The sequence below is a fragment of the Cyclopterus lumpus genome, chromosome 13, assembly GCF_009769545.1.
Source record: "Cyclopterus lumpus isolate fCycLum1 chromosome 13, fCycLum1.pri, whole genome shotgun sequence".
NCBI lineage: Eukaryota > Metazoa > Chordata > Actinopteri > Perciformes > Cyclopteridae > Cyclopterus > Cyclopterus lumpus.
This window is the reverse complement of record NC_046978.1, coordinates 1,599,222-1,624,974: the sequence shown is the minus strand read 5'-3', so window position 1 is coordinate 1,624,974 and position 25,753 is coordinate 1,599,222. Positions and strand designations below refer to the sequence as shown.

At 41.5% G+C, this 25,753-nt stretch overlaps 1 protein-coding gene across 5 annotated transcripts in view; it reads right to left on the bottom strand.

The window, feature by feature from the left end:
- gria4a (glutamate receptor, ionotropic, AMPA 4a) overlaps positions 1–25,753 on the bottom strand; it is a 90,930-nt gene that overhangs the window by 43,083 nt on the left and 22,094 nt on the right. For 3 of the 5 annotated variants that reach the window (XM_034548100.1, XM_034548097.1, XM_034548101.1), the window contains exons 3-7: positions 10,915–11,154; positions 7,700–7,752; positions 7,318–7,449; positions 2,839–2,892; positions 1,692–1,850 (exon numbers count right to left, since the gene is read on the bottom strand). In XM_034548100.1, the coding sequence (XP_034403991.1) occupies positions 1,692–1,850; positions 2,839–2,892; positions 7,318–7,449; positions 7,700–7,752; positions 10,915–11,154 (638 nt within the window). Of the gene's footprint in view, positions 1–1,691; positions 1,851–2,838; positions 2,893–7,317; positions 7,450–7,699; positions 7,753–10,914; positions 11,155–20,820; positions 20,834–25,753 lie in introns of those variants that run through there. The other 2 variants (XM_034548098.1, XM_034548099.1) reach the window with 1 other exon arrangement.

Genomic DNA, 25,753 nt, shown 5'->3' with positions numbered 1-25,753 from the left:
CGAAGTGAGCTGGGTTTTTACACAGCACCAATTATCCTGGAGCACTTTGGAAGCATCTGTTGCCACTATAGGTATATCTGGTTTTGTGTTATTGTGTTAAATCAATTACATTTTGGCAAAAGAATCTGAAAGATGAGAACACTTGCAGTTGTGTTTACCTGTATGTTGTATATGTAAGCATCCACTGTGTCTAATTGTCACAAACATTTAAAATAAGTTTATTTTCCATTAACAAACCAACTGGTGTGTCAACGGGTCGATTGATGCAGCTGACATCCACTAATGAAAATTCATCAGGTAAATATGAGAGCGATGATTAGACAGTTGACATTGGTCCTTGGGGGAAAAATGACGATTCAATAATGAAAGAATATGACCAATGCAGCGTTTTAAGACTAATATCACCACTACATTGTGTGCATGTTTTCTGATAATGAGGAATGGACAGATAGCTGCAATATGGTGTCTTTTTAATAGGTAGGTGGTCATATTTTCAGTTAATATAGGCACAAATCAAATACAATGTGCTACGGGTCAGTACTCGATCAAAAGTGACTCTGTCACTTTTAAAGCAGATTTGCTTGTCATTCCCATTATTATGATAATATAATATAATAATAATATAATAATTAATTAAAGCAAAGCTATAACGGATGTGTTAACTGCAGGACAAATTAATCAGAGCACACACGGCCAAATTGCCTCTTAAAGTCCACATAAAATGCACCAGCGCTGCATGACATGACAGCAAACTTCCCAGGGAACATTGAGGGCACAACAGCATCACCAATCTGTTTCAACCAAATATCCTCTGGTCTTAGCTAAAAACAAAGACTCCGTCAGAATGTTAGCGCAGTGTTCACTGTCGAACCAGTTTGTAACCAGTACCGGCAAGTTGTCATCACTCAGCTGAAGGAGAGGACGTGGGAGTGGGAGTGGGAGTGGAGTGGGAGAGACTAATGGCACACTCATTTCATAGAAAAAGGCACATGGTTAGAGAGAGAAATGGTGAATGGAGAGGAGAAGGGATATACAATAAGAGAATGAGATAGATACTGTATATAATACAAATGCATTTGGATACAGAACCCGAGACAAGGTGAGTGAAAATCAAAATCGAAAAAGGTGACGTTGATTTAATGAGGGTATATCATGCATGACAGACATGCGAAAGAAGTCTGAACGTTAACCTTGACAGTAAATGATATAATCACACAGGGATTCATGCATTCAATCATAGTAGGATCAGCCAAGTCACCTTTCTGACATCCTGAGGTCACACTCTGATTGGCTTATAGAAGCTATACCAAATGCACTAAATCACACTCTGAATGGTTTCAATGCAGCACATCATCCTGTGACTAGTTACCTGTTTGAAAAAGCTGTACAATTTACTTCTACTCTGAAATGTTAGGTAAAAAGAACCATTTTCACATCAATGCCGCCGTCACTAAATGTGTAAGTGTGTGCACTACAAAGATTTGTGTGCATCTGTGAACATATTTCTGATGTATATGTAGATGTACCGACAATGTGATATAGTGGAAAATACCTTCAGCTACATGTCTGAAGTAAAGAGAAGTTCTGCATTTTTGTCCCGCTATTGCAACTATTTCAAATGATATTTGTTAGGGTTAGGGAAGCTCTTTCCAATCCTTGTATTTAGGGATGGGACAGCAACTTGTTATCACCTTAGGTGGGCTTTCAGATCCAGGGTACTCTCTCTGATCCAGTTTGTTCCAACGCTGCATCAGTTTAATAACAATAGGCCTGCTGAAGTCCACCAGCTGGAAACCAGTCACATTGGCCCCACCATGCATGAAACGCTCCAGAGATATGTCCTTAAATCCCTGAGAGAGAAACAAAGAAATATGGAAATACAAATAAGGGACAATGCAAGAACAGTGTGCAGAATACAGGGTGTCCCAGGGGGGTCCGAGACCACTTGATTGACCCTCTCATAGCCTCACCAGCAACATTTTGGGGTTCATTGGAAAAACTTGAAAAAAGGATTTGTCCCTTGCAGTCTGATTGTTTTGGCTTGCAACCATTAAATTGTGTTGATTTCAATTGAGTCTGTGTAAGACTTCAGCACTGTGTAATCAGGTAGGTGGCACCCCGATGATAACCCCTGGGTATTTTGCCCACTGATGGAAGTTGACGACAAACACCTCCGACACAGTGCGGTGACCTTTGCTGACAAATCAAACTCCACATACTCCATCAGTTTATCTAATTATTTATTTATGATTTAATATGGAGTGGCTTCTACAGCTGAGAGTGTGAATTCATTCGCAGTGACACTTCATAGTAAAGTGGTTGTGGAGAGGGATCCACAGGCCAAAGACAAATGTAGAGTGTAAAAACATGGAGGGTTATCCTGGGTTGATGGATGCTAATTGGTAAAAGTCTATCTAACTTGACCTGAGCTCACTGGACCCTTTTTCAGCGTCCCAGAGAGAACTGCTGTGGAACAGATTTCGGGGATTATGGTTGAAGCAATACTTCATTTACTGATGCGAGTTCTGGCAGCTACCTGCAGCTCTGACTTTGTTGAGGAAAGACAAATGTATGCATTCTGAAGTGAAAGATAACAATGACACCTCGGTGTGAATTTGTAAAGATCATTGCAGAACTCGGCAAACGTGGTATTTGTTGTTTCTGCCAATAACTTTGAATAAGCTGAATGTCAAACTAGGGGACAGTAAAACATGTCGCCTGAAAAACGCAGCCAATGCTCCTCTTGTAGTCTATTAAGACAAAACACCACATCAGCATTCTACAAAACATTTAGCAAAATAACAGCCAACGACAAGCAATGCCATTCGGAGCTCTTACCAGGTTTGCTACGATGTAATGGTAACCTTTTACATGTTTCCCCACACTTACAGCCTGGAAGGAAAAAAAACAGAGAGAGAGAGAAACAATACATCATTTATTTGCTATCTATTGACAATACATGTGGTGAGGCAAACCAGGATTCACAATCAACTTACGAGCCATTGAATTACCTAGCAAGAGAACCTAAAGTTGGTTTAATTAAGTTTTAGAGAGAAGGGCAGCATAGTCATACTACAGATGAAGGAGACTCCCCACCATCTGTGGCTGTGGTTATATTCTGATACTGATTAAAAGCAGAGGGAGTGATGAGCCTGTGAGTGCTACACTTGTCCTTGGTACCATGCTGTCTCAGCCTCTTGGGATATTTAGCTTCAGCAATGTGTTGTCTCGGTTAGAGATCTGTGAACACGTCTGGTTTAACCCTGCATCCTATAAGAAGGACGGTTTTACTTGCCTTTGGTAATAACTTTGATATAGTGGCCTGAATCCAACAGTCACCACAAGAGCCAATCCTTTCTAAAGATACTTACGTTCACATTTTGTATTGGCACAGTACAGTTTTTAAGCTGCAGAGAAGTGTATACTGTAAGTGTGAGCATAGAGCGCATACAAAAACACATCATCAATGTTCAGCTTCCCCTACAACATCTACTTCTTGCAATTATTATTATTATTATTATTATTATTATTATTATTATTATTATTATTATTATTATTATCACTACTATCACTTCAAGAGAGAAAAATAATTTCAGATTTTTACAGATGAAAAATAGCCTCTTGGCTAACTCTGGCACATTTACAGAAATGTTTTTATTAATGTGCACTGTCCCTTATTAAATAAACAAGAGTAAGATGTTTTGTATGTTTGCACAAATGAAAGAAATGATAAATAAAACTGACTTTGACTTTTGATTGAAAAATTGTTAAATTCATGCAACTAAAACCCCAAAACGTAGTCTACGATGTGAATTCATGTTGCGGTTTAAAATAAAAGACTACTGATTGTTTGCCTTGTGTGGTTGTGTGAGATTGAATAGCTGACAGTTTGGTCCAGTGATTAAATTGAAAGTGTAATTCTGTTCAAGAATGAAATAATGTTGTTGTCATTGTTACATCTGCACAGCGGGATGTAGGGAAATGTCACACATTGTAAGATATTTAAGAAAGGAGGAATGAGCCTCTTCATATAAACATGGTGCCGAAACCTAACTTATAAATTGCTCACATTATTTTTGTTCTATTTCTGTCATCCACACCTATCAACATCTAGGTAGTGACACATACAGATGCACATACATGCACGCACACACACACACACAAATATCGCAGCTGGCAGGGGCAGTGAAACAGAGCAGTCCCTGTCTCAGAGCAGGGACGCTTGCCAACGCCTACGCCAGTACCACAGAGCCCACTGTGTCAGGAGTGTGTGTTTGTGTCTGTATGCCTGTCTCTGTATACACTTGTGTGTGTTGTTAGTGTGAGTCTCTCCGTCTGTCTGTTCACTCGCCACAGAAGCCAATTAAGAAACTGTCTTGCTGCTTATCTGTCTGTGATGCTGTTACTGGTGTCTGTTAGTGTGTGTACGTGTGTGTGTGTGTGTGTGTGTGTGTGTGTGTGTGCGTGTAGTTGTATGATAATGTGCATTTAAAAGCTGGTTATGTGCTGGTTTGTATTTTTATAGATACATGTGCATGCATGTTCGAGTTTGTGTGCAGACAGAGGATCAGATGGCACAGAAACCAGAGTCAAAGAGCACACACACACCCACACACACCCACACACACACAGACACACCACACACACACACACACACACACACACACACAGACACACCACACACACACACACACACACACACACACACACACACACGCACACACACACATCTGCGCCACCTGCCAGAGCTCAACCATCAAGCAAGAGAGATGATATAATGAACATGGACCAGTGTAAGGTGTCAGAGTGTGTGCCTTCATATGTGTGCGTGTGTGTTCTCAAAATCTGTATCCGTGTGGACAGTGTGGTGTGTTTACTGCAATCATACACTGATGTGGATGTTGGGGAAGTCACTTTCTTTCCACTCCACATTATGAACTCCAGGGCAAAATTCAAATCTTGTTTTCACTCCAGAGAGAATAAGGAGGGTTGTTGCAACTAGCTAAGGGAAGGAGACCAACACCAGTAATACAACAGAAACAAACAATGTTATTGTTAAAAAATTGTTAAAAAGGTTCTGGTTTACTTGCACAAAAGCTTACTATGTGCTCTGTTGTCTGTGGTTTAAGGGAGTAATAATGTGTCATTTTGGTGTGTTGGTACCTTATTATATTAAGTGTTAAGTGCTGTTGAATCCAGGTCAGTGCTATCATCTCTGGCCTGTCTGTAGTAATCTCAGTGATAGTAACAGGACCACATAAAACTACAGTGCGGCCTCCATTAAAGCAGTATCTCATGATCTAAAACGCTGCAGGGTCGTTCAGGTTCCAGATGAGTTTCAAATATCATCCTGTGCCTGCAGTAAACTAATAGTGATTTGTTTTTATCTTGTAGTGCACTGTAGCTAGGGACTATAGAGCTATATGTCATTGACAGCAATACATAACTTTATGAAACCACTCTCTATATGGCATCTAAAATGTTTAGTTTAATGTTTGATTGTAAATTCATTAATCAACATTTTTAAAATAATTTTCCAATCCCACTGATTCAATTTACAAAACATCCATCCATCCATCCATTATCACCCGCTTATCCGGGGTCGGGTCGCGGTGGCAGCAGGTTCAGCAGGCCGACCCAGGCTTCCCACTCACCCGCAACACTTTCTAGCTCATTCTGGGGGATCCCGAGGCGTTCCAAGGCCAGCCGGGAGATATAATCCCTCCAGCGTGTCCTCGGTCTTCCCCGGGGCCTCCTACCAGTTGGACGTGCCCGGAAAACCTCTAATGGGAGGCGTCCAGGAGGCATCCTGACTAGATGCCCGAACCACCTCAGCTGACTCCTTTCGACACGAAGGAGCAGCGACTCGACTCCAAGCTCCCCCCTGATGTCCGAGCTCCTTACCCTATCTCTAAGGCTGAGCCCGGCCACCCTACGGAGGAAGCTCATTTCGGCCGCTTGTATCCCAGATCTCGTTCTTTCGGTCACGACTCAGAGTTCGTGACCATAGGTGAGGGTTGGAACGTAGACCAGACCAGTAAATGGAGAGCTTTGCCTTCCGGCTCAGCTCCCTCTTCACCAAGACGGACCGGTACAGCGCCTGTTTTACTGCTGCAGCCACACCGATCCGCCTGTCGATCTCCCGCTCCACCTTACCCTCACTCGTGAACAAGACCCCGAGATACTTGAACTCCTTCGCTTGGGGTAGGCAGTTTGCCCCCACCTGGAGGGAGCAATCCGCCGGTTTCCGGCAGAGCACCATGGCCTCAGATTTGGAGGTGCTAACTCTCATCCCTGCCGCTTCGCACTCGGCTGCAAAACGCCCCAGTGAATGCTGGAGGTCACGGTCCGAGGAGGCAAACAGGACCACATCATCCGCAAACAGCAGAGAGGCGATCCCGAGACTCCCGAACCGGATCCTCTCCGAACCCTGGCTGCGCCTAGATATCCTGTCCGTGAAGGTCACAAACAGGACCGGTGATAAAGGGCAGCCCTGGCGGAGGCCAACACCCACCGGGAACGTGTCTGACTTACTACCGAGGAGACGAACACAGCTCCTACTGCAGGCGTACAGAGACCGGATGGCCCGTTCCAACGGGTCCGGCATCCCATACTCCCGCAGCACCCCCCACAAAAACCCTCGAGGGACCCGGTCGAAAGCCTTCTCCAGGTCTACAAAGCACATGTAAACTGGTTGGGCAAACTCCCAGGACCCCTCCAGTAATCTTGCGAGGGTAAAGAGCTGGTCCACTGTTCCACGACCGGGACGGAATCCGCACTGTTCGTCTTGAATCTGAGGTTCGACAAGCGGTCGGAGCCTCCTTACAAAACATGATCGGCATTATAATCCTTTAAAAAAATCTTGTTTTTATATTATTGTTTTACAATTTAGATATACAAATACAGTTTTTTATTAGAAATTCATCATATAATAGTCACATTTGGGACATTACACAAATCATGATCAAGAGGAAGTACCATCCTGAAGGCCAGGGGAGGGTAAAAGGTTATCCCATTAAAGTGTGACTGAGAACATAAATCCCAACACAAGTCCTGTTACCTAAATAATCTCTGAGATGTGGTGGTTGTTCTTTTTAAAGTTGTTTTTTAAAAGTGTTGGTAAACCAGTTCTGTTAACCATGTGTTCTCATGTCATTTCATGTATGTGCTAGCGTAATGCTAAAAATTCTGTTACTTATATGAACCATAAAAAAAAGAAACATGTAGAAAATAAATTAAATGGTCCTAGATTGACCGTTACATTTAAAAGTAATTTACCATTACATTGATTCAGTGCTAAAAAGAAAAACACATTACCTGTTCCAGGATGCTCTGTAATCGTTCCGGCTCCAGGTCAATAACATATTTTCTCTCCTGACGCCGGTCCAGGTCCTCTAAGAGTCGGCGGTATGCTGCCTCAGTGAAGCTCTCCACACAGATAGCGCTCACCTGCGTTAAAACGTACACGGGGAACGTGTATACGCATACAAACACAAACAGCATGTGGGGATACGCTCATGCACACAAACCAGAAGCAAGATGATAATTGTGTTTGAAGAATTAACAACAAAAACATTGGTTCAGTTATGTGAATGTGTGGTCGTGTAATTTACACAGCACTGTATGCAGCATGAAAGGGTTGTTGCGTGTGATTTTTTTGGGCCCTTTTTCCAGATAGTATGTGTTTGTGTGTGCTGACCTGCCATCCGTTTTGCCCCGCTCGCTCCATAATTGCCTGCAGTATTGCATAACCTAGACAACAGACAGTAAGGGAAGGAAAAGAGAGAGAGAGGGATAATTAAAGCTGAAGGTAGAAGTCGTAATTGGGATGAGGAGTAATTCTATTTGGTTATGGTAGGTAATCTTCCTCAAACATTTATTTTGTTTTTGTGTTGAAATTCTTTACATTACATCCATCAATACATCAAACGCTCTGACACAAATATTAAAACCATCCAGCTCATGAAGGGACAGGGCAACTGTCAGTGTTCCGACTTGATGATTTTCTCTCCTGATTTAACGACTTCTGAGGCTCGTGCTGCGCTGCAACTTCCTTTGTTGATAAAGAGGCAGCAACACCGGGCTTGGTCTTTCGGGTGTCATCTTTAAAATCTAGCGTACTCTTAAGAGTTTCCAAACATTACAACCCTTTGCTTTAAACGCCCCCCCAAAAAAAAAGCTAATCGCATTTACCAAAGCACCACCATAATATCTTATCTTCATTAGTGAGGGTTAAGCACCCCGAGTCATGTGCAAAAACAATAGAGACTGTTGATAATGTTGACATTAAGCTTCTAGTTGCTGAACTTTTATTCAAAAGCTACTCATCTGAGAACACACTGCCACTTCAATCAATTCATCAATTTTATAGCCTGGAACAAATCAAAGAAAGGAAAGATATTTTTTCACACGTTTGAAAAGGCTGAATATGCCTCTCGACGTGATATCAGATGAGTTTCAAAGTTAATATAATCCCATGAGCAGCAGGTGAAAACACAAGCGATAATGAATTAAGGCGTTTTACATTGAACAGCTGTCTAGCTGGGTCATAACAATAATGAGAGAAAACTCAGTATCATCTTAATGGTCAATTACAATATAAGACACACATGTACATGACAATACATAATGACTGATACACAACCACACACACACACACACACACACACACACACACACTGCGGTGCAACAGTGGAAGTAGCTATTTACTGCTTAAGTTGAAAATAAAATTAAAAAAAGATCATCTGAAGCCTCAGTAATCACGGTGTGTATGTGTGGAAATGTGTGTACATTCACACAAGTGATATTCTAAATAATTTGTATGTGCTCTAAATTAATGTTTGTATTTAGGGTAACGGTTGTCCGTGAGTTGTTCATGTGTACGCATTTTGTTTGTGTCGCTGAACTTATATCAATCTTATTCATGCATGGATGTAAACACATTGATCTGCTGTATGTGAATTTGTGTCTGTGTTTGCATTTGTCTTTGTAAGCTTGTGTGCAAGCTCGTGGACATCTGTGTGTGTGTGTGTGTGTGTGTGAGTGTGTGTCAGTGGGCTGTCTGCGGAGCAGGGAGCATAAAACAGATCACAGTGTTACTGCCCATTTTCCGGCACATTACCAGCAGCACGGCCTGATGGGAGCCTATAATGAAGGGCCCTGCCTCGGCCAAGTCAAGCCCAAAATCTAAGCATCCATCCTCCGCTCCATTTCTCTCTCCTTACTCTCAATTTTCAACCCCTCTTCCTGTTATGTGCTTGTGTATATCCCCAGAGGCTTGCCATCCTGGCTGTCCTCTTACTTCTCTTTTTTGCCCTTTCTGTAATCTCCCCCTTGCCTCCCTCCTCCACTTTCTCCTCTTCCTGTCTCTTCCTCTGTCACATTCTTTGTCTCCTCCTCCCTTTTCTCACACCTGTCTTTCCTATGTTGTCTCTTTTTGGCAGCCCCACCAGCTCGACTCACCTAACCTGTCCCTCCTGCTCCCCTTTGTCCCTCCTCTTTCTCCTTCTGCTCCCCCTGGGTAATAACCCAGACAACCTGGACCAGAGGGACACTGGCAGAGACAGAGCCCACACAACTACACAATTACACGCACACACACTGTGCAGCTCACAGATCCCCCCTAGCATGCCACTACACCATGGTCCGGGGACTCTGCATCATGTTTGACCTGCGTTTCTCCCTGTGGCTGTGTGTGTGGGTGTGTGTGTGTGTGTGTGTGAGAGAGAGCGAGAGAGAGAGAGAGAGAGAGAAAGAGAGAGAGAGAGATCCAAGCATTCTCATGACAGTGGTTAGGGGCCGTGGGCCTCAGCTGTGGCTGCTCCACTAACTTACGTGCACTGCATGATGGGTGTTTAAATTGAAGGCAGTTGAGTTGAGGACAGACTGTATAGTTTCTGGCTGAAAAGGGCTAAATTACACGCTTGTTTCAGCAGCTGTATCCTTTCATCAAGAAATTGCAGGTCCAGTAGCACAGCCCACTAACTTAAGGCAAACAATAATCCAAGGCAAACAGACCTTTAAAAAGATTCTCATGCCTTCATGATATTATAATATTGTTCTTGATGCCATTCCAAACTGAGCCCAAATTAACAAATAATTATTCATACAAAAAAAGTATTTAAAATCAGACTAATTTGGAAATCAATTTTAATCTTCCGTAACTGAGTATTTCATTTAAACCCAAAGATACTGGTTATCAGAGTTTATGAATTCAGCTGCGGCGTCATAAGGACACAGCATCACTTGAGTCGTTTGGACTGTTCTGGAATGCAGCCGATACCACTGAATTACAGACCTTTTGCATACTTTCCCCAAATTGCTCTCTGACCTTTCTTTTTAAATCCAATAAGGAATGAAAATGGAGAAGAAAACACAAGAGAGGTGAGGTCAAAATAATGTGAATGTACTGCAGCATTTTGATGGCAACTGGAGGATTTACAAAAGCGAACATATTGTAAACTTTAACTCCAGCCATGCAATTTCCTCAATCAATCCCCAAGCCCAATAACGGCATATGTATTTTCTATGTTGTATTTTTCACTCTCTCACTCTTAGTTTAAGTACAACAGTCATCGTGGGTACTTTTCACGTATACTTCTTGCCTTGGAGTTTTGACTTTACTGGCTTCTTGTAAAACAATTTTTATTTTATATACTAGCATCTGAAATTCTGCTCTGCAGACCAATAAAGGCATATCTTACATTATATCTTATCTTTTGAAAGAAACAATCAACTTCAAGGTCCATCAATACCAGTTAGTTGTTCCTACTTGTTCATATGGAAATCAATTCCAAAACGTCAATATTATTATAGAAAATAAGTTTCCGGGTTTTCAAATTGAGAGACAATTTCTTTTATCTTGAAACACCAACTCTCTAAATAATGTTAATGCATTTGTCATTGTGCATTCACCTCTGTCAGTGTCGTAGAGGAAGACAAATCGGCTCCAGTCATAGTGGTCCAACAGTGACAGCAAAGCCCCCCTGATGGACGGCCGGAGCTGCAGGGTGAACTGGCCCTCCCCTTCGCTGGGGAAGCTGGGCGTCACCAGGCTGATGTGCAGGGCCCCACAGAACGACGTCAGCGTGTTCACCGAGCGCTTGTCGTAAAGGCCAAAGATGGCGAAGACCCCCCTTGAATACTGAGAACAGACTGATGTGAGGAGGGAATTGAAGGAAAAGGGAGGGGTGTTGGGGAGGGATCCAGATGAAAGAAGGAAAACAAGGGGAGAACAATTAGAGAACACAAATACAGAGTTGAGAGCGTTGTAAATAGACAGAGTAGAAAAAGAGAAAACAAGAAGGTGGAATGGAGAAAGAGACATGTTCCCTAATTAAATCCACACTGTAGATGTTTTAAACATGTCAGCCATTTTAATGAGTGGCGGCCTCAGCTTCTGTCAGCAACCATAAATTTGACTGCTCTAAAGTCTAATGTCTATTGAAACAGAAATACGGCTTCAAATCAATCAGTTTTACAGAGGTATTATAGGTATTATAATATATTGTATTTCATCCATAATGACATGAGGCACTTAAAGCAGAATCCCTCTCGCCCAGACTGTTCATCATACACATTTACATGTTATCGTAACGTATAAGCACACATGTGCATGTACATGGGTGGAAATCAGAACACCCTAAAAAACCAGAGCAAGCAACTTTAAAATGTTCTGACTCACAAAATCATTCCCAAGAGCCAAAACTGCAGTCGTTAAGGAAATTACAGTCAAATAGCCCCACCTGCTTGGAGCTTACACTGTAACATCCATGCACACGCGCACACAAACACACGTACACACACACACACACACACACACAAACACACGCACAGATACAAAACCCTTGACCGAGCCGCAAGCTCACTTCAGATGTGAAGTACTTTTCCACTACAACACTGCAACTCAGTCTTCAAACACCTTGAAGCTTTCAACCATGAAAGAGAGGAGAGTGAAAAAGCATTGACGTCCTCCGCTATCTCGTTTCCACAAAAATCTCTCCTGTGCTCCGGTTTGTTGTTCATCAATGCGGCTCGACCAAAACTGTTTGCACACATAAAAAAAAAAAAAGAAAAAGCTCTTGGCCCTGCGAGTCGGAGAGTCCTGCATATTCTGACAAGTCAACCGAAATGTGCACACAAACGCGTGCTTCCCTTTCTAAGGACTCCGCGAGAGAAGTGACTGAAAGTATGTCAACTCATTTTTTATTTATTTATACTCTTTAATGTTTCTCTTTCTTTCATCCGCTTATTTCATCCCCTCCTTTCTCTCTTTAGACCCATTCATCCTTACAGCTAGATTCTTTCAGGCAGGCATGTTTTGAGCACGAGCTCTATCCTGCGTCATAATTCACTCTCCACCCTGCAATACGTCACACTGGAGTAAACGGGGAGACAGGGGGAATGCAGACTTTGCTTTTGGCATCAACCGGCTATCACTCTGTAGCCTTTTCTCCCGTTTTAATCTCCTTGCGCATCACTTCATCGCATACATTTTCCCGTCTCTTTTGTTTTAAAGACGGACACGACATCCATCATCTTTCTTGCAGCCTCCATCATCCACTTTCTGTCATCTCTTCTCCCTCTCTTCCTCTATGACTGCCTCCTCTTTCTGTTTCTTCCTCTCTTCCTCCTCCTGGGACTCAGAGTAATTCCATTATCAGCTATAAGCCTCACTGGGGGTAAATACTGAAGGAGATGCAGCTTTGACGGTTCGGCTTGTGGCAATTAAACAAAGCCGAGGCCCCTGCACCCAGGAGGCGATAAGGCAGGGATTTAGTCTCTGATTATGACAGCAGCTAAATGTCTTGAATTCATACTACGTATGCTAGCATGCGTCATTCAGTACGAGCTGAGTCATCTCCTCAAAGTTAACAAACTTAAATGTCTTACAAGAGGTTTTTTATGGCATTTCCAGGTTTTCTTTGATAATTTGGAGCACATTACAACATGAGAGATGATTAAAAGATGAGACTGTGTGTGATTAACTACTAAATGATAGGTGCTATATGTAATATTCAGTACCTGGAATGCACAAAGATGTTTACAATACATCACTGAAGTTGACTTAATTATTAAGTGCTCGGAATATAGGAGCAAATGTTCCCCCAAAATTGAAATAACAACGAAATTACAGGGATTGAAGCCAAAAACAAGCAGAGAACGTTCGGTAAGATGTGTGCATATTATCAGCTCGAAAATATGCAGGGAAAATTCTGCATTGGCATTCATTCATAATGGCTTGTCTTGGCTGAAAGAAATGGTGGTCTCAGGGAAAAGAAAAAAATCAAAGCACAATTTATTTGTGGCAACATGACCATTCCTGTGCTTGTTAAATTAATGTGTTTTTGGGATAAGCTGCTTTTGGGAAGAGCACAAATAGCAAAAGCAGCACAACAAAAACAAAGGCACTGCACATGTGAAGTGACTGGGTAAGTGGAGTGCTCCTCCGATGCCATCTGATTGATTTCTTTTAAAACTTGACTGAAACCGCTGGCCTAGATGCAGTTTGTGACATCACTGTCTTTATATTTTATTTTTCACCCATCTCTTGTGTCTCCATCAAAACTTAAGGAAATATTGATAGCCCTAATCCCAAAACATTCTATTTTAAACAACACCAAGACATCTTTTACCAAACCCACACAGAGGCCCAGAGCGCATAACAAGAGTCTCTATGTGTTATTCTTCATTCATCCACTGTCTCTTTCCCTGTTTTTTTTAATCTCCTATCATTCACCTTCTCGCTCCCTTATTCCCTTATTTTTGATGTATGCCTTCTGATGCTGGCTTTGCCTCTCTGACCCTCTCATCCTTTCTTATTCCCATGTTTCCCTTTCTGATGTACGTCTCCATGGGCTTGTTTCTCTGCAATGCCCTCCACCACCTCCACCATCCCGCCGCAAGGCTGGAATGTACCAGACAGTGGCGTCATTGTAATAAAATGTGTGCTAAGCTTGCTTCATAAAGCTTTAATGAGAGGAGGGGACCAGCGGTAGGATGCATCATCACCACCACAGTAAAGGCATCGGACACAATAGGTCTCCTGGGACTTCCTCTACATCTTCTTGCCTCCCCCTCGCTTGTTCTCTCAGCATCTCCATATGTTAGATTTATTTGTTTGTACACTCTCCTATCTATTTCAGGTTCTTAATTGCTCGCTCTGCCTGTCAAACCTTGCTCTTTCTCCGTTCAGACCTCTCCATATATCTCTTTAAAACGCCCCTCCTTAAGCTGTTATATACAGCAGATCAAGCCTCAGCATCGTCGCATCTTCCTCTGCAGCTCTCCCTCTCTCTCTTTGATTCATTTCATTTGAGTCTCTGTGCATTTAGAAAGACTTCTCAATCAAGTGCACACATGGCAAATCACTTTATTTCTTGTTTTTCAAATTCAATCTTGTCCAATTTGTATAACAGGGATGAAGATGTGTTGCTCAATCAGTACAATACTATACAGACAAATAGCGTAGCTCTCTTTACTCTCAAGTTTTCTCTCCTTCCTCCCTCTTTCCTCGCCTCTCTCAGCATAGTGCCTCTGTCTCTAAACTGGCCACTTGTTTGACAGCAAGAACAGATGCTCACATATAAATCAGCTACTGATTTAACTACCACTGCACAGCACATAATATAAAAGGTAACACCCATAACGGACATAGTCACCTATACACATTTTGAACACACTAAAGTATAAACCCCCATCCTCCAATAAACAACTTTCAGACTTTCGGTCCTGTTGCTGCAGTTGCTTCTCACTCATTAGTCTGTATAACCCTCTCGTTGCAGAGAATTTCTCCAGGCAGCCACAGAAACACTGCAAGAAATACTGTGAGCTCTCATTACCCGCAGCTACAGGCCAAGGTAAAAGAAGCACCTGTGTATGTGGAATACAAACAAGTTTAAAAGCCATCAGGCATATTGATACGGGCATTGCCAGGGGCTACCTTCAGTGCAGCACAGTGGTACCTGGAGGGTGAAGGAAGGTAAATGCCAATAATAAGCTTTTATGACCTAATTAGAGTTAAATATACCGCTCAGCGCCTTACACTACAATTCATATTTAAGGCATTAACAGTAGTAACCTCCAGGAAAGTATGGCTCTTGTTTCAGCATTGTGTGGGTTTTGAGATATCTTTTTTTGAGAGAGGCAAAGAGTGGAGCATCCTGCAGTGGAGCTTCTACAATGACTAAAGCTCTAATCCAGACTGACACAACTAGTTCAAAGTGTAAAATATGTTAACACTTATGATGAGTTCACATATTGAAACAGGGGTAAGTATGATGTCCAAAACAAAAAGCTAAAAATTAGAAAATATTGTATGTAGACAGCTGAATGAGGGATTAGCAATTAACAGAGTCACACACACACACACACACACACGCACACACATACACAGACACACAGGACCGATGGCCTACACCCATTGGCGGAGATACAAAAATTAAGTATGAGAGGAATGAAGTAGCATTCAGGTAGCTAGTGGTCATGAAATCCCTGTCAGCATCCCTTATCCCTATCAGAGTCTGTTTTTAGTTCTTTTTAAGGGTCTTATAGTTATTCCATTTCCAAAAGATCTTATCAAATAAGCTTACATTATCTATGTAATTGTCCTGCCCCTCGAACACATTCTAGACTCTCATGCAATAGTCTTAGATTTTCCTTATTTCCAGGCTGGTTTTGTGGTTTTGTCATGGTTAAACGTTGTGCCTAGGGCACAAGTAATAGTGACACTTGTTCCCCAGAGAGGTTAAAAGGAGATATACGTTCGCTTTATCTTCAGCTTCTATCTTCACCATTTTAACCTGCTTTTCGCTGCTGAAATCAGTTTGACATCCTGGATATATCCTTCCAATCCACATTGTAGACACTTCTGTGTGAAATCTATAATCGCTTTTCCGGGGCTTATGTTAGCGAACAATTAATGTAGCTCAAATTTGAAGCAAAACCCCCCAAATTTGATGAAACTCAATCTCCCCGTACAGTGGCCACTGTACTACACTATAGTTACTGGTGCAGACTGACCAGGAGGGGGAAGTGTGGTTCACACAAGCCTGTTAAATATGGAACACAGACTTTGCATTGCAAGATTGGATATCTTGGCTGAAAACAAATTAAATATGTTGTTAATGCACATTTTTACTGATAAGTTAAGTACGAATATTTTCTCATTATGCTGATAACAAATAAAAGTAATTCAGGCAGAAGGATGAATCCTCCAAAACAAATTTATGTTGCAAATTACTCGAGAAGTATATAAACAGAACTTCTAGGAGACAGGGTTGAACCCTCAAAGCATATGGTTTTATCATGAATTATTACGTTATGATTAATGGCAGCAAGCTCTTACACATTTTATGTCAAATACAACTTTACTGTCAATATATTCCAATAAAGCTGGGGGGAATTGAGCCCATGACTTAGTGACAGTAGTTTGTTTTAAAATGGAGAGATCTCTGTACCCGAGTGATTTCAATGGCACAGCTCTCACTTGGTGGATGGTACTTGCTCGCTGGGTAACTATTTTTCTCTAGTGTTTGCTAGCTGCTCTCAGCTCCCCAAAGTGGTATTATTAAGACAGACAAGACCAACTCTGAAGGTCAGAAGTGAAGGATATAGATGATCTACAATTTACAAAAAAAACACATTAACTTATCATAACATTATTTTAAATGCCATCTATGTTTTCTTTGTTTTGTGCAAAAAAAATCCAAACACTAGTTCATAGTGTATAATTATAAGCCCTATATAATATTACAATAATATTAATATCTAAAATAACACATTCACAACCAGTGAGTCATTTATGATTGTGTTATATATATTGACACCTCTTTGCCTCGTACCCTATATTGTTTTAGTTTTAATTTATTATATCATAAAATAATAATGAATGCTATTTCTGGTCCTTGTGTCTCCAGATAACAGGGAAGATGTTGTTCTGCCAGTCACAGGTGTGACTGCAGTCTGCAGCAGCCAAAGCTGAACAGAGAGTAAATAAATGTTTATTAAAAAGCCAAATCAGCATCGCCACAACCATTACTGGTTCATCTGTCGATGACTACAATGCTTTTTTGTGTGATCTTGTAGACTGATGCAGAGTATCCAACATACACAACAGACTCATTCATGTGAAGGTAAATTGATTATTAAAATAAGCATTTTTGTAAAGATGCAACAGATGCATGATATTACATCTTGCCATACAAACTAAAACTAACACGTGTACACAGTATATCATCAACAATTAATCATACACTTGTGTAGAGACAATGAAACTGTCAGGACTCAGCCAGCCGGACTCCCTCCTCAGCCCGGTCTCACAGTGACACCCGGTACCTCAGAGCGCTGCCAGGGAGCTACGGGCTTGGAGGCGGGGCCAAGCCAGGTGAGCTCCAACTCACACCTGAAGCCACTCAGCTCGTCCCACGGCTGCAGCTCGTCGTATTCGGGGGGGGGGGGGGGGGGGGGGGGGGGGGGGGGGAAATAAAGATCAGGACTGTCTGTGCTGACGTTGTGAGTTCGTGCCATGATGTCCGTGGAGTTTCCCTTCCTGTGTCGTCACTGAACTTTCCCTCGTGTCTTTGCTGACTTTTTTTGTGTGGAGTATTTTCTTGGATTTTTTGGGGTTTGATGTTCGATCACCCGTGGACTAAGGGGACACTTTGAGTTTTTTGTGTTTTCTAAGCGACTTGTGCTCAATAAACTACGCCGTGTGTTCGGCTAGAACTAAACCTTGCTGTTGTCGTGCGCTTGGGGTCAGAGACAAACCATAACAGAAACACTGTACAGAAGTTATATAACTACAGACACAGTCTGGAGATCAACACTATCAGGCAGGGAGCGCAATCACTGTATGGATTTAATAAGTGTTCCTCTACACTACAACATAGATTATGACAATGGAGCAACTGCTCAGAAATTAGAAAAGGAATTTGGTCAAATATGATGCTTTTATATAATTTTACAGGATATCCTGTAATGACATCATTACAATAACTCTTTGAAAAAGTAGAACATCTATTTCTACGAGCAACCTTTAGCTTCAATGGTACTTTCTTTGGACTAGAAACACTCAAACACATGCTCCTCATTCCCAGATAAACATATGATGACTATGTTTAGCCCAGACAACAACTCATCCATCATAAGCAATGTTATGATGACAAGCATAAAGCCTGATGATCAATCATCAAGAGAGAATGCTCGCAATTCAATAACACACAGAAATTATAACTTTTTAAGCAATGACCAGCTGTGTTCAGTCGAGAGCACCAAACCAAGACTTTTGATTGACCTCTTTAACATCACAGATTATGTTGTAACAAAATACTTCCAAAAAACAAAAGATGCCAACGTGCAATGGTTAGTTGTTTAGAAGTTTATACTGACACAAGGCCTCAAGTGTGCTCATCAGCAGCATTATAAAGACAAGATAAAAGATAGAGCCTTGCAATCAATAGTCCAGAAGGGGAGCTCAGCCACCATATGGATTTCATATCTGATCCTCTCCACCAGAACATAGTTTACAAGATAACTGATCCGCAATAGCTTCATAAACAGGGCAGTGATTGTTGTGAGTAATAGTGTATTGTGTGCTGTGTGTGTCTGGTTGCTTGTGCATGAGGCCATTGGTCCCTCTGTCTGCCTCCTCCTGTCTGCCACTAGACCCTCTTTCACACAATTGCCTCAAGCAGAGAGAAAAAGGGGGCTTCTGTTGCATGCAGACACTCTCTCTCTCTCTCAACGTGGAGACATGGACAGAAAGCACAAGCATGGGATGCTGAAGAGTTCAGAAAGAGAATGTGAGGAATTGCTGCCTTGCACGTCAGCGAAGGATAAGAAAGGACCGGAATAGTCCTTAGATGCTCTCACAGCTCTTTATGTTCATGTGCACATACAGTATGTTGGAGTTGAATGTGCACATCCATTCAGGTTCAAACCAACACAGGCACAGAGCGGCCTCAAAGGCAATTCGGAAAATGTATTTTTGTGGGCACCTGTGTTGGATACAGGGCTGAATATGTGGTCAGAGCAGGTTGGACTGGTAATCTGGCACTCCAGACATTTTCTTGGTGGGCCGACATGCCTTTTGGGCCGACGCTACCAGTTTGTCTTTAGTCTGACCGTGACCGGTCCACAAAACAAGCAGATTGGCCCATTGGTATTTTATTCTTAAATGGCAGGCCAAATCACATCTCCCACTTTATGCTCAGGGCCTTCATTAAACAATGCATATGCAAAAAAACAGTGTAAAAATAGATAAGACAAAAGGCAAGGGCAGCGCAAAGAAATAACCGTCCCCAAAAAGACCTTCAGGCAGATTTGTCTGGGCGTCCAGGGCTACAGCCCAGAATGTTTTATGAACATTTTAGCAACTTGTGCTCCTCTCGCAACATCTCTTCCCTCTCTTGTTGTGCACATACAGGCAGGAGTGAGTTACTATGGTTACCGGCATCAACGTCGCCAGGTTATTTTGTCATAATGTACGTGTAGCTCAACACAAGCTTAATATGTGTGAATGTGAAAAGAGAATGCCAGGGCCCATTCCCTCCTCCTCCTCCTCCTCCTCCTCCTCCTGTCCCTCCTCCTCCTCCTCCTCCTCCTCCGGCGGCATGAATAAAGCGTCTAAGAATAAGAGCACTGATTGAGGAAAATGAGGGCAAGTACCCAAGAAGGGGCAGGGGGGGGTCAGTTTGGACAACTCTATGGCCATTAGTGTTGTCGCAGTTAGTGAATATGCTAATAGTTGCTGACACATGGCTTCTTCCCTTGTGCAATCAAATAAGAGGAAAGAAAATCATCAACCTCCCAACTGTGCAAGGATTCAGTTTTCACTTGAGAATAATTTAAAAAATGTATAGTTTTACATTTGGCTGTGATGGTTTGATAAGTGAGGAAGGTGGCAGGAATGTAATGGCTTCCACAGTTTGCTGCTCACAAGGGTAATTAGGATACAAAAGGGATGATGCTGGCATCGATCCTCACTCAAGTTTCCAACTGGCTAACACATTATTTTTTTTCATGAGCAGTATTCTTTGATAGCTCATTTACTCTCTCTCTGATTGGTTTTCCTCTATTGAGTGATTTACTCGAATACAACCAGTCTTCAGATATGTGTATAGTTGGTGCCGCTAGAGCACCGGCTCTTACTGCTTACATTTACATTTTTATACCTTTCTATTGTCCGAAGTAGTTGAGAGGAGGATTCTTAGGCCACACACAGGCTGCCTAACCTTGTTAGAGGAGTTTGTTGGGTGAGTATGCAGCTTGAGAAGAAGACCTGCTGACACTACTAAGGGCAAAACAGTATGTAATACACATGTTTTAGGGTAAAAATAATGTTATTATTTATTTTCATTCATTTATTAAGCTAGTATAATTCAGTCTGTATTTTCCATTATAAATATGTTCTATTTATATTGTATTATCTGAATATACAGTAAGTATTCTCATGAAGAAAGGGTTCTTGTAGCAGAAATAAAGGACTAACCCTAACCCTTAGTTAGGGTTAGTCCATAATTAATCACATAATTAAGCTATTGATAGAGGTAACATATATGCTGAGAAAGACATCTCTCTCATAACACAAGTGATCTATTTTTATTTTGCTTGTATGGATATTGAGACTTCTCACTTTGACTTTAATGTTTTTAAATATCCTGTTGGGACGTGGTGTAAAGCCCTGCGCATTAGGGTAATCCTGGGCCTGAAAAACTACTGCTAAATATTAGGTTTGTGGAATTTATCTGCATTAGTCAACAGTGAAAATGAAGAGTTACAAGAAAGGGGGAGGGAGAAAATGACATGCAAAAGCGATTGAACATTGATAGCTCATTCGTTGGTTGTAACTGGTACTATCTCAGTCCAATGAGGCATGGATATGACCAATCAGCACTTCTGTTTCCTTTTCTGTTAAGTCATGAGGAAATTAACAAACTGTCATGACATCTCATTAATGTCTCAAGTTCATATCTCTTATTACTTGGGTCATCAGTCTGACGGAGACAATCACACATACACAGTGACAGTGACAGAGTTGGGCCCGCTTGTTGCTCCAAGAGATTTTACCCAAGTATTCCAAAGTCAAGTATTCAGATATTTCCTGGAATTGAAGCTTATTATAACCTTAATTCTTAAGTTAAGGCAAGTTAAGTATGATGCTTCTACCAAGTATCTACTAAATGTTAAGCACATTAATCTGTCACAACATTATTCAAATAATGTCAGATAATTGACCACAAGCAGAGAATCCTTGGAGTGGAGCTCAAATATATGAGACATTATTGGCTAAAATGTTTTAAAAAGGCCTCCAATATCTAATAATTTTAGCTATAAAAACTAAACAGGAATGAAATGAAACCAAGTAGGAATAAATTGGGTTTTGTGCATCAACATTGTACTTTACCACAGCCTGATATCAGCAGGGTCATATATTGCCTTTGTATTAAACTCACTCAAATCAGAAGCATACGAAAGGGTGTCCCTAATCAAGATCGTTGAATTAATTGCCAGGCAATACTGACAATGGCTGCAATACACGTTTGAATTCCATTGTTAGGGAAATAGGTATAGTTTGGTCTCTGACATCTAGAAAATTGAAGTGTCACCCTGGCAAAGGAGATTCTTTTGTTAAACATTCAATAAACAACTGTAATAAGAATTGTGGTCACCGAGGCCTGTTATGAATCTTGTGATGCTGAACTTGGCAAAAAGCAGCTCAAGGCAAAACTGTAGCTTAAAGTATATCCGCTCACAGCATGATACACCAGTAAAACATGTATTCAGATAGACAGACAGACACACAGACACACACACACACACACACACACACACACACACACACACACACACACACACACACACACACACACACACACACAGCGGCATATATTATAGTGACAATGTGGAAACTTTGCCTCACCAAGCTCTGCAGCCACAAAGATAGAGGGGAAGAGGGAGGCAGGGAGAAGATAATAGAACAGGAGAGAAAACTGCTTGTCACCTGACATGACATGGTGCCCCGAGGACAGTCCTTTAAACAGGGCTAATCTGTGTGTGCATATAGTGCATATGTGTGTCTGTGAGAGAGGGAGAGAGAGAGAGAGAGAGAGATTGAGTGACAGAGAGCCTTTTTACTCCAGTCATCTTTAAGCATTACTAACAGTAGCTAAAGCCCTGCGGGCCTGTCCGGTACGCAGACATTCACCACACATACTGTACACACACACACACACACACACACACACACACACACACACACAAACACACACACACATGGCTGACATCAAACCATTCATCACAGCAGACATGGGGAGAAGGGGAATAAAGTAAGGAAGGGAGAAGAAGCTCACTCACTATGCTAGACTCATACTGCATATAAGTATGGCACTTTCATCTCCCTATGAAAGAGTGATCACGCAGACAAACCTGCAGAAACCGCTGATTCCCTATGATATGGCACCCCCGGCATGCACTCCTCTCTTGTGATGGGCTTTTATACTTTTCTTGCAGTTTTGGAGCCATGCAAAAACCTTCAAGTAGTCTCAGCTTGTCAATTACACACAACGTGACATCTATTTCCCCCAACATGGTATACCGATATGCATTTGTGAAGAAGATTCTTCTGTTGTGACACTTCTCTGTGTGATCCGTAAGAGTGCCAACACATGATTAATGTTCTGTATGACAATCCTACAGAAAGATAACTAGGGCATAAGTAGATACATTATAACAGAAGTGTGCATGTATCGGGACTGCTGGGACTATACCAAATATTAGTCTACACAAAATGTTATTACTTTATTCTTGTTGTTGTATCAAACAGTATACAGAACATTCAATGAATGGAAGCTCTATGAGAGAACAAAGTAAAAAGAAAAAGATTACTCAAAATACTTTTTCCCTTGACATCGACGCAGGACAACATCGTTTGTTTGTTCTATCTATAACGGTTACAATTTACTGCTGGGAAAATAAATACATGATACTACCTTACAATTCCACAGTTAACTTCTGGTTACCGTTACGCACAAACACTCCTTGGTTAGGTTTAGGATGGTTTGGGTTAAAGGTAAGACATATGTATAAGAAATCATGTTTTGGGGATTTTGTCCTTTACTCCCGATGGACAGGAATCATAATTTCCTCAGGCACCAGAGGGTTTTGTCACCTGAATACAAACAAATGTTGTTTTTCATGGGAGGGGAGTCTTGAAACTTCAGCTGCAAATTGTGCCAAATTCTAGTAATTTCAACTTTGAATGCATCAGTGAGGATTTGTGTGCAAGGTCAAAGGTAGTGCTGCATCTGGTGTGCTTTCCACAGGGAAACAATAGCTCAGCTTTACACTCTTAACACACAGCAAGTCGAAGACGTACCTCAGAGACAATGAATCGTACTGGTCTGATGTCCAGTATCGACTCGGGAATTGAATCATCAATAAGTTGTCCATCTCATTTCAAAGGTTTTTCTTGCAGCCACGTGGAACAAAGCATTGACGTCTGATGCATGACAATGCAGTGAGGCAGAATGAGAAGCTGCCAGGAAATGTTGTGTAGCCTTCTCTTACAACGCAACTACCGGTACCTGATGTTGCTGCAAAAAAGGCAAAATGTCTCTCTGACTATCACTGTCCTTGTCTTGTCAAGTTTGATTGGAATTTATGGGTAAACAATGGCTGGACATGAGAGAGGGAGATATGTGAGTGAGTGCGTGAATTGAATGTGGTGTCTGCGGTAACCAGCAAGATGAGACAGGGATACACTTCAGGTAAAAAAGACACCTGGGTTCAACAGTGTGTATTTATGTATGTGTGTGTGTGTGTGTGTGTGTGTGTGTGTGTGTGTGTGTGTGTGTGTGAGAGTGTGTGTATCTGTATTCTACTTCTATCCTTTTCCATCGTTATAACCAAAATGAATGGCAAACAATTACTTAAAAGAATGTCCTAAAAGGTTCTAAAAATATTCCCTCATCTCTGTGTATAGGTGTGTCTGGAACACACACACACACAACTACACTCTCACATGTGGTTGTTTGTGTATGCCCTTCCAGCTGAGCTGGTCCACAGTTATTGAATGCGCTCACAAGATAAACAGAGCAGTAATTTCACAGAGGAAATGACATCCCACACCCATTTCTCCTGCTGTCTCACTCTTCATCTCACCTTGCCTCATTCTTCCTCCAGACCATCCATCTCCTTCTCCTGCTTGTCTCCTCGGTCTTCTGCTACCATCAAATTGAATTTGACTTGTTTTGATACGATTTGGTCAATTCAATTCAGGTCAATGTCGACTGGCTCATCTTATAACAACACAGGATATGCGTGGATGGCTGTACCAGTTGTCCCCCTGACTGCATGATTGTTGGTTAAATCCCGTGGACCACAAGTAAAACGGTCCTTAAGCAAGACCCTCAACCCCTAATTGCACTTCTGTGTGTGAAGGAGAAGAACAGTAGAAAAGTGAGTTCTGGCACAACTTGATATGAAGACAGTGTCATACTACTCTCTGCCTCTACAAAATGTAAATATGCTCAAGTGAAATACACTGAAGAGGTGCCTTGGCATAGAGAATTTGATTAACAGTAGTTAAAGGAGGATACCACGCTGTCTTATATGGGTGTTATTATGTTAGTTTAATGTTTAATGCATTAGTGGATAATGTTACAAAACAAAACGCACGAATTATGAAGGGGACAAAGAGAGAAAATGCCATATACTATGTGTATGAAAGGAAAGTAGTAGTACTAGTGAATGAAAGAACTAACATGTCTGCATGTGTGTTGGAAAAGCCTCCGTCAATGGCCACTTTACCTCATTTGCAATGAAAAAGATGCTAAGAGCTGAGCTTAGTTTTAGCTAATGTGGTGCAATGTGATTAAAATTAAAAAACACATTTTCCCAAAGCACTTTGTGCTTCCAGTATTAACATATTATCTCATAGCAACAGTGAAAACCATGACTTAACCCAAGCATCTGCTGAGTGCTGCTGCTAGTTAAGAAAATAGGTACTAAGGCCCTAAGTGCGTCATATCTCATACGAGGAGCAAAGACAGCTATTTAATTAGGAGAACCAAATCACATTTGTTTTTATTTATTCCAATTCAGTGATATGCCTCCTGCTCCTGCAGACACTGAGTGCTGTTCCACAGCTGACCCTGCAATCTCTGATCGGCTGATGGAGATGAAAGTTGCATGTCCGTTACACTACAAGCTCGTATATATTTGGATTAATTTTATATTAGAAGATTCCTGTGTGGTTTCTTACTCAAATGTATGAGAAAACAAGGGATGCCTTTATATTTTGTTTATTTAATAGCATAATGTTTCAGCACAGTCTTACTTTACTTTTTTTAAACTTTTTGTATTCAATGATGTGCAGTACATGTAATTTGGACATTAGCTGCATGTACTGTGCAATCTGAGGGGGTTACACACATTCTGTATCAGGGACGTAAGCTGACAGCAAATGTACTTTTCAGAAGATTTGTCTACACTGCTCTCTCCACATAACAAATTGAAGATATTGTATAACATGCCATCATGTACGGTTCACATTGAAATCAAATGCCACAACATTATGTAAGTAAGAGGACAGCTTGGCAACCACCGTGGATACAGTCACACAGTGTAATGTGCAGCAGGTGGAACAGTATTCAAAGACATTTACACATGTGGCCGCGACGTGTACAACCACACTTCCAACAGTGGGACCAAGACAGCATTCTCCTTTAAAACCAACACCAGACTGTGGCTACTG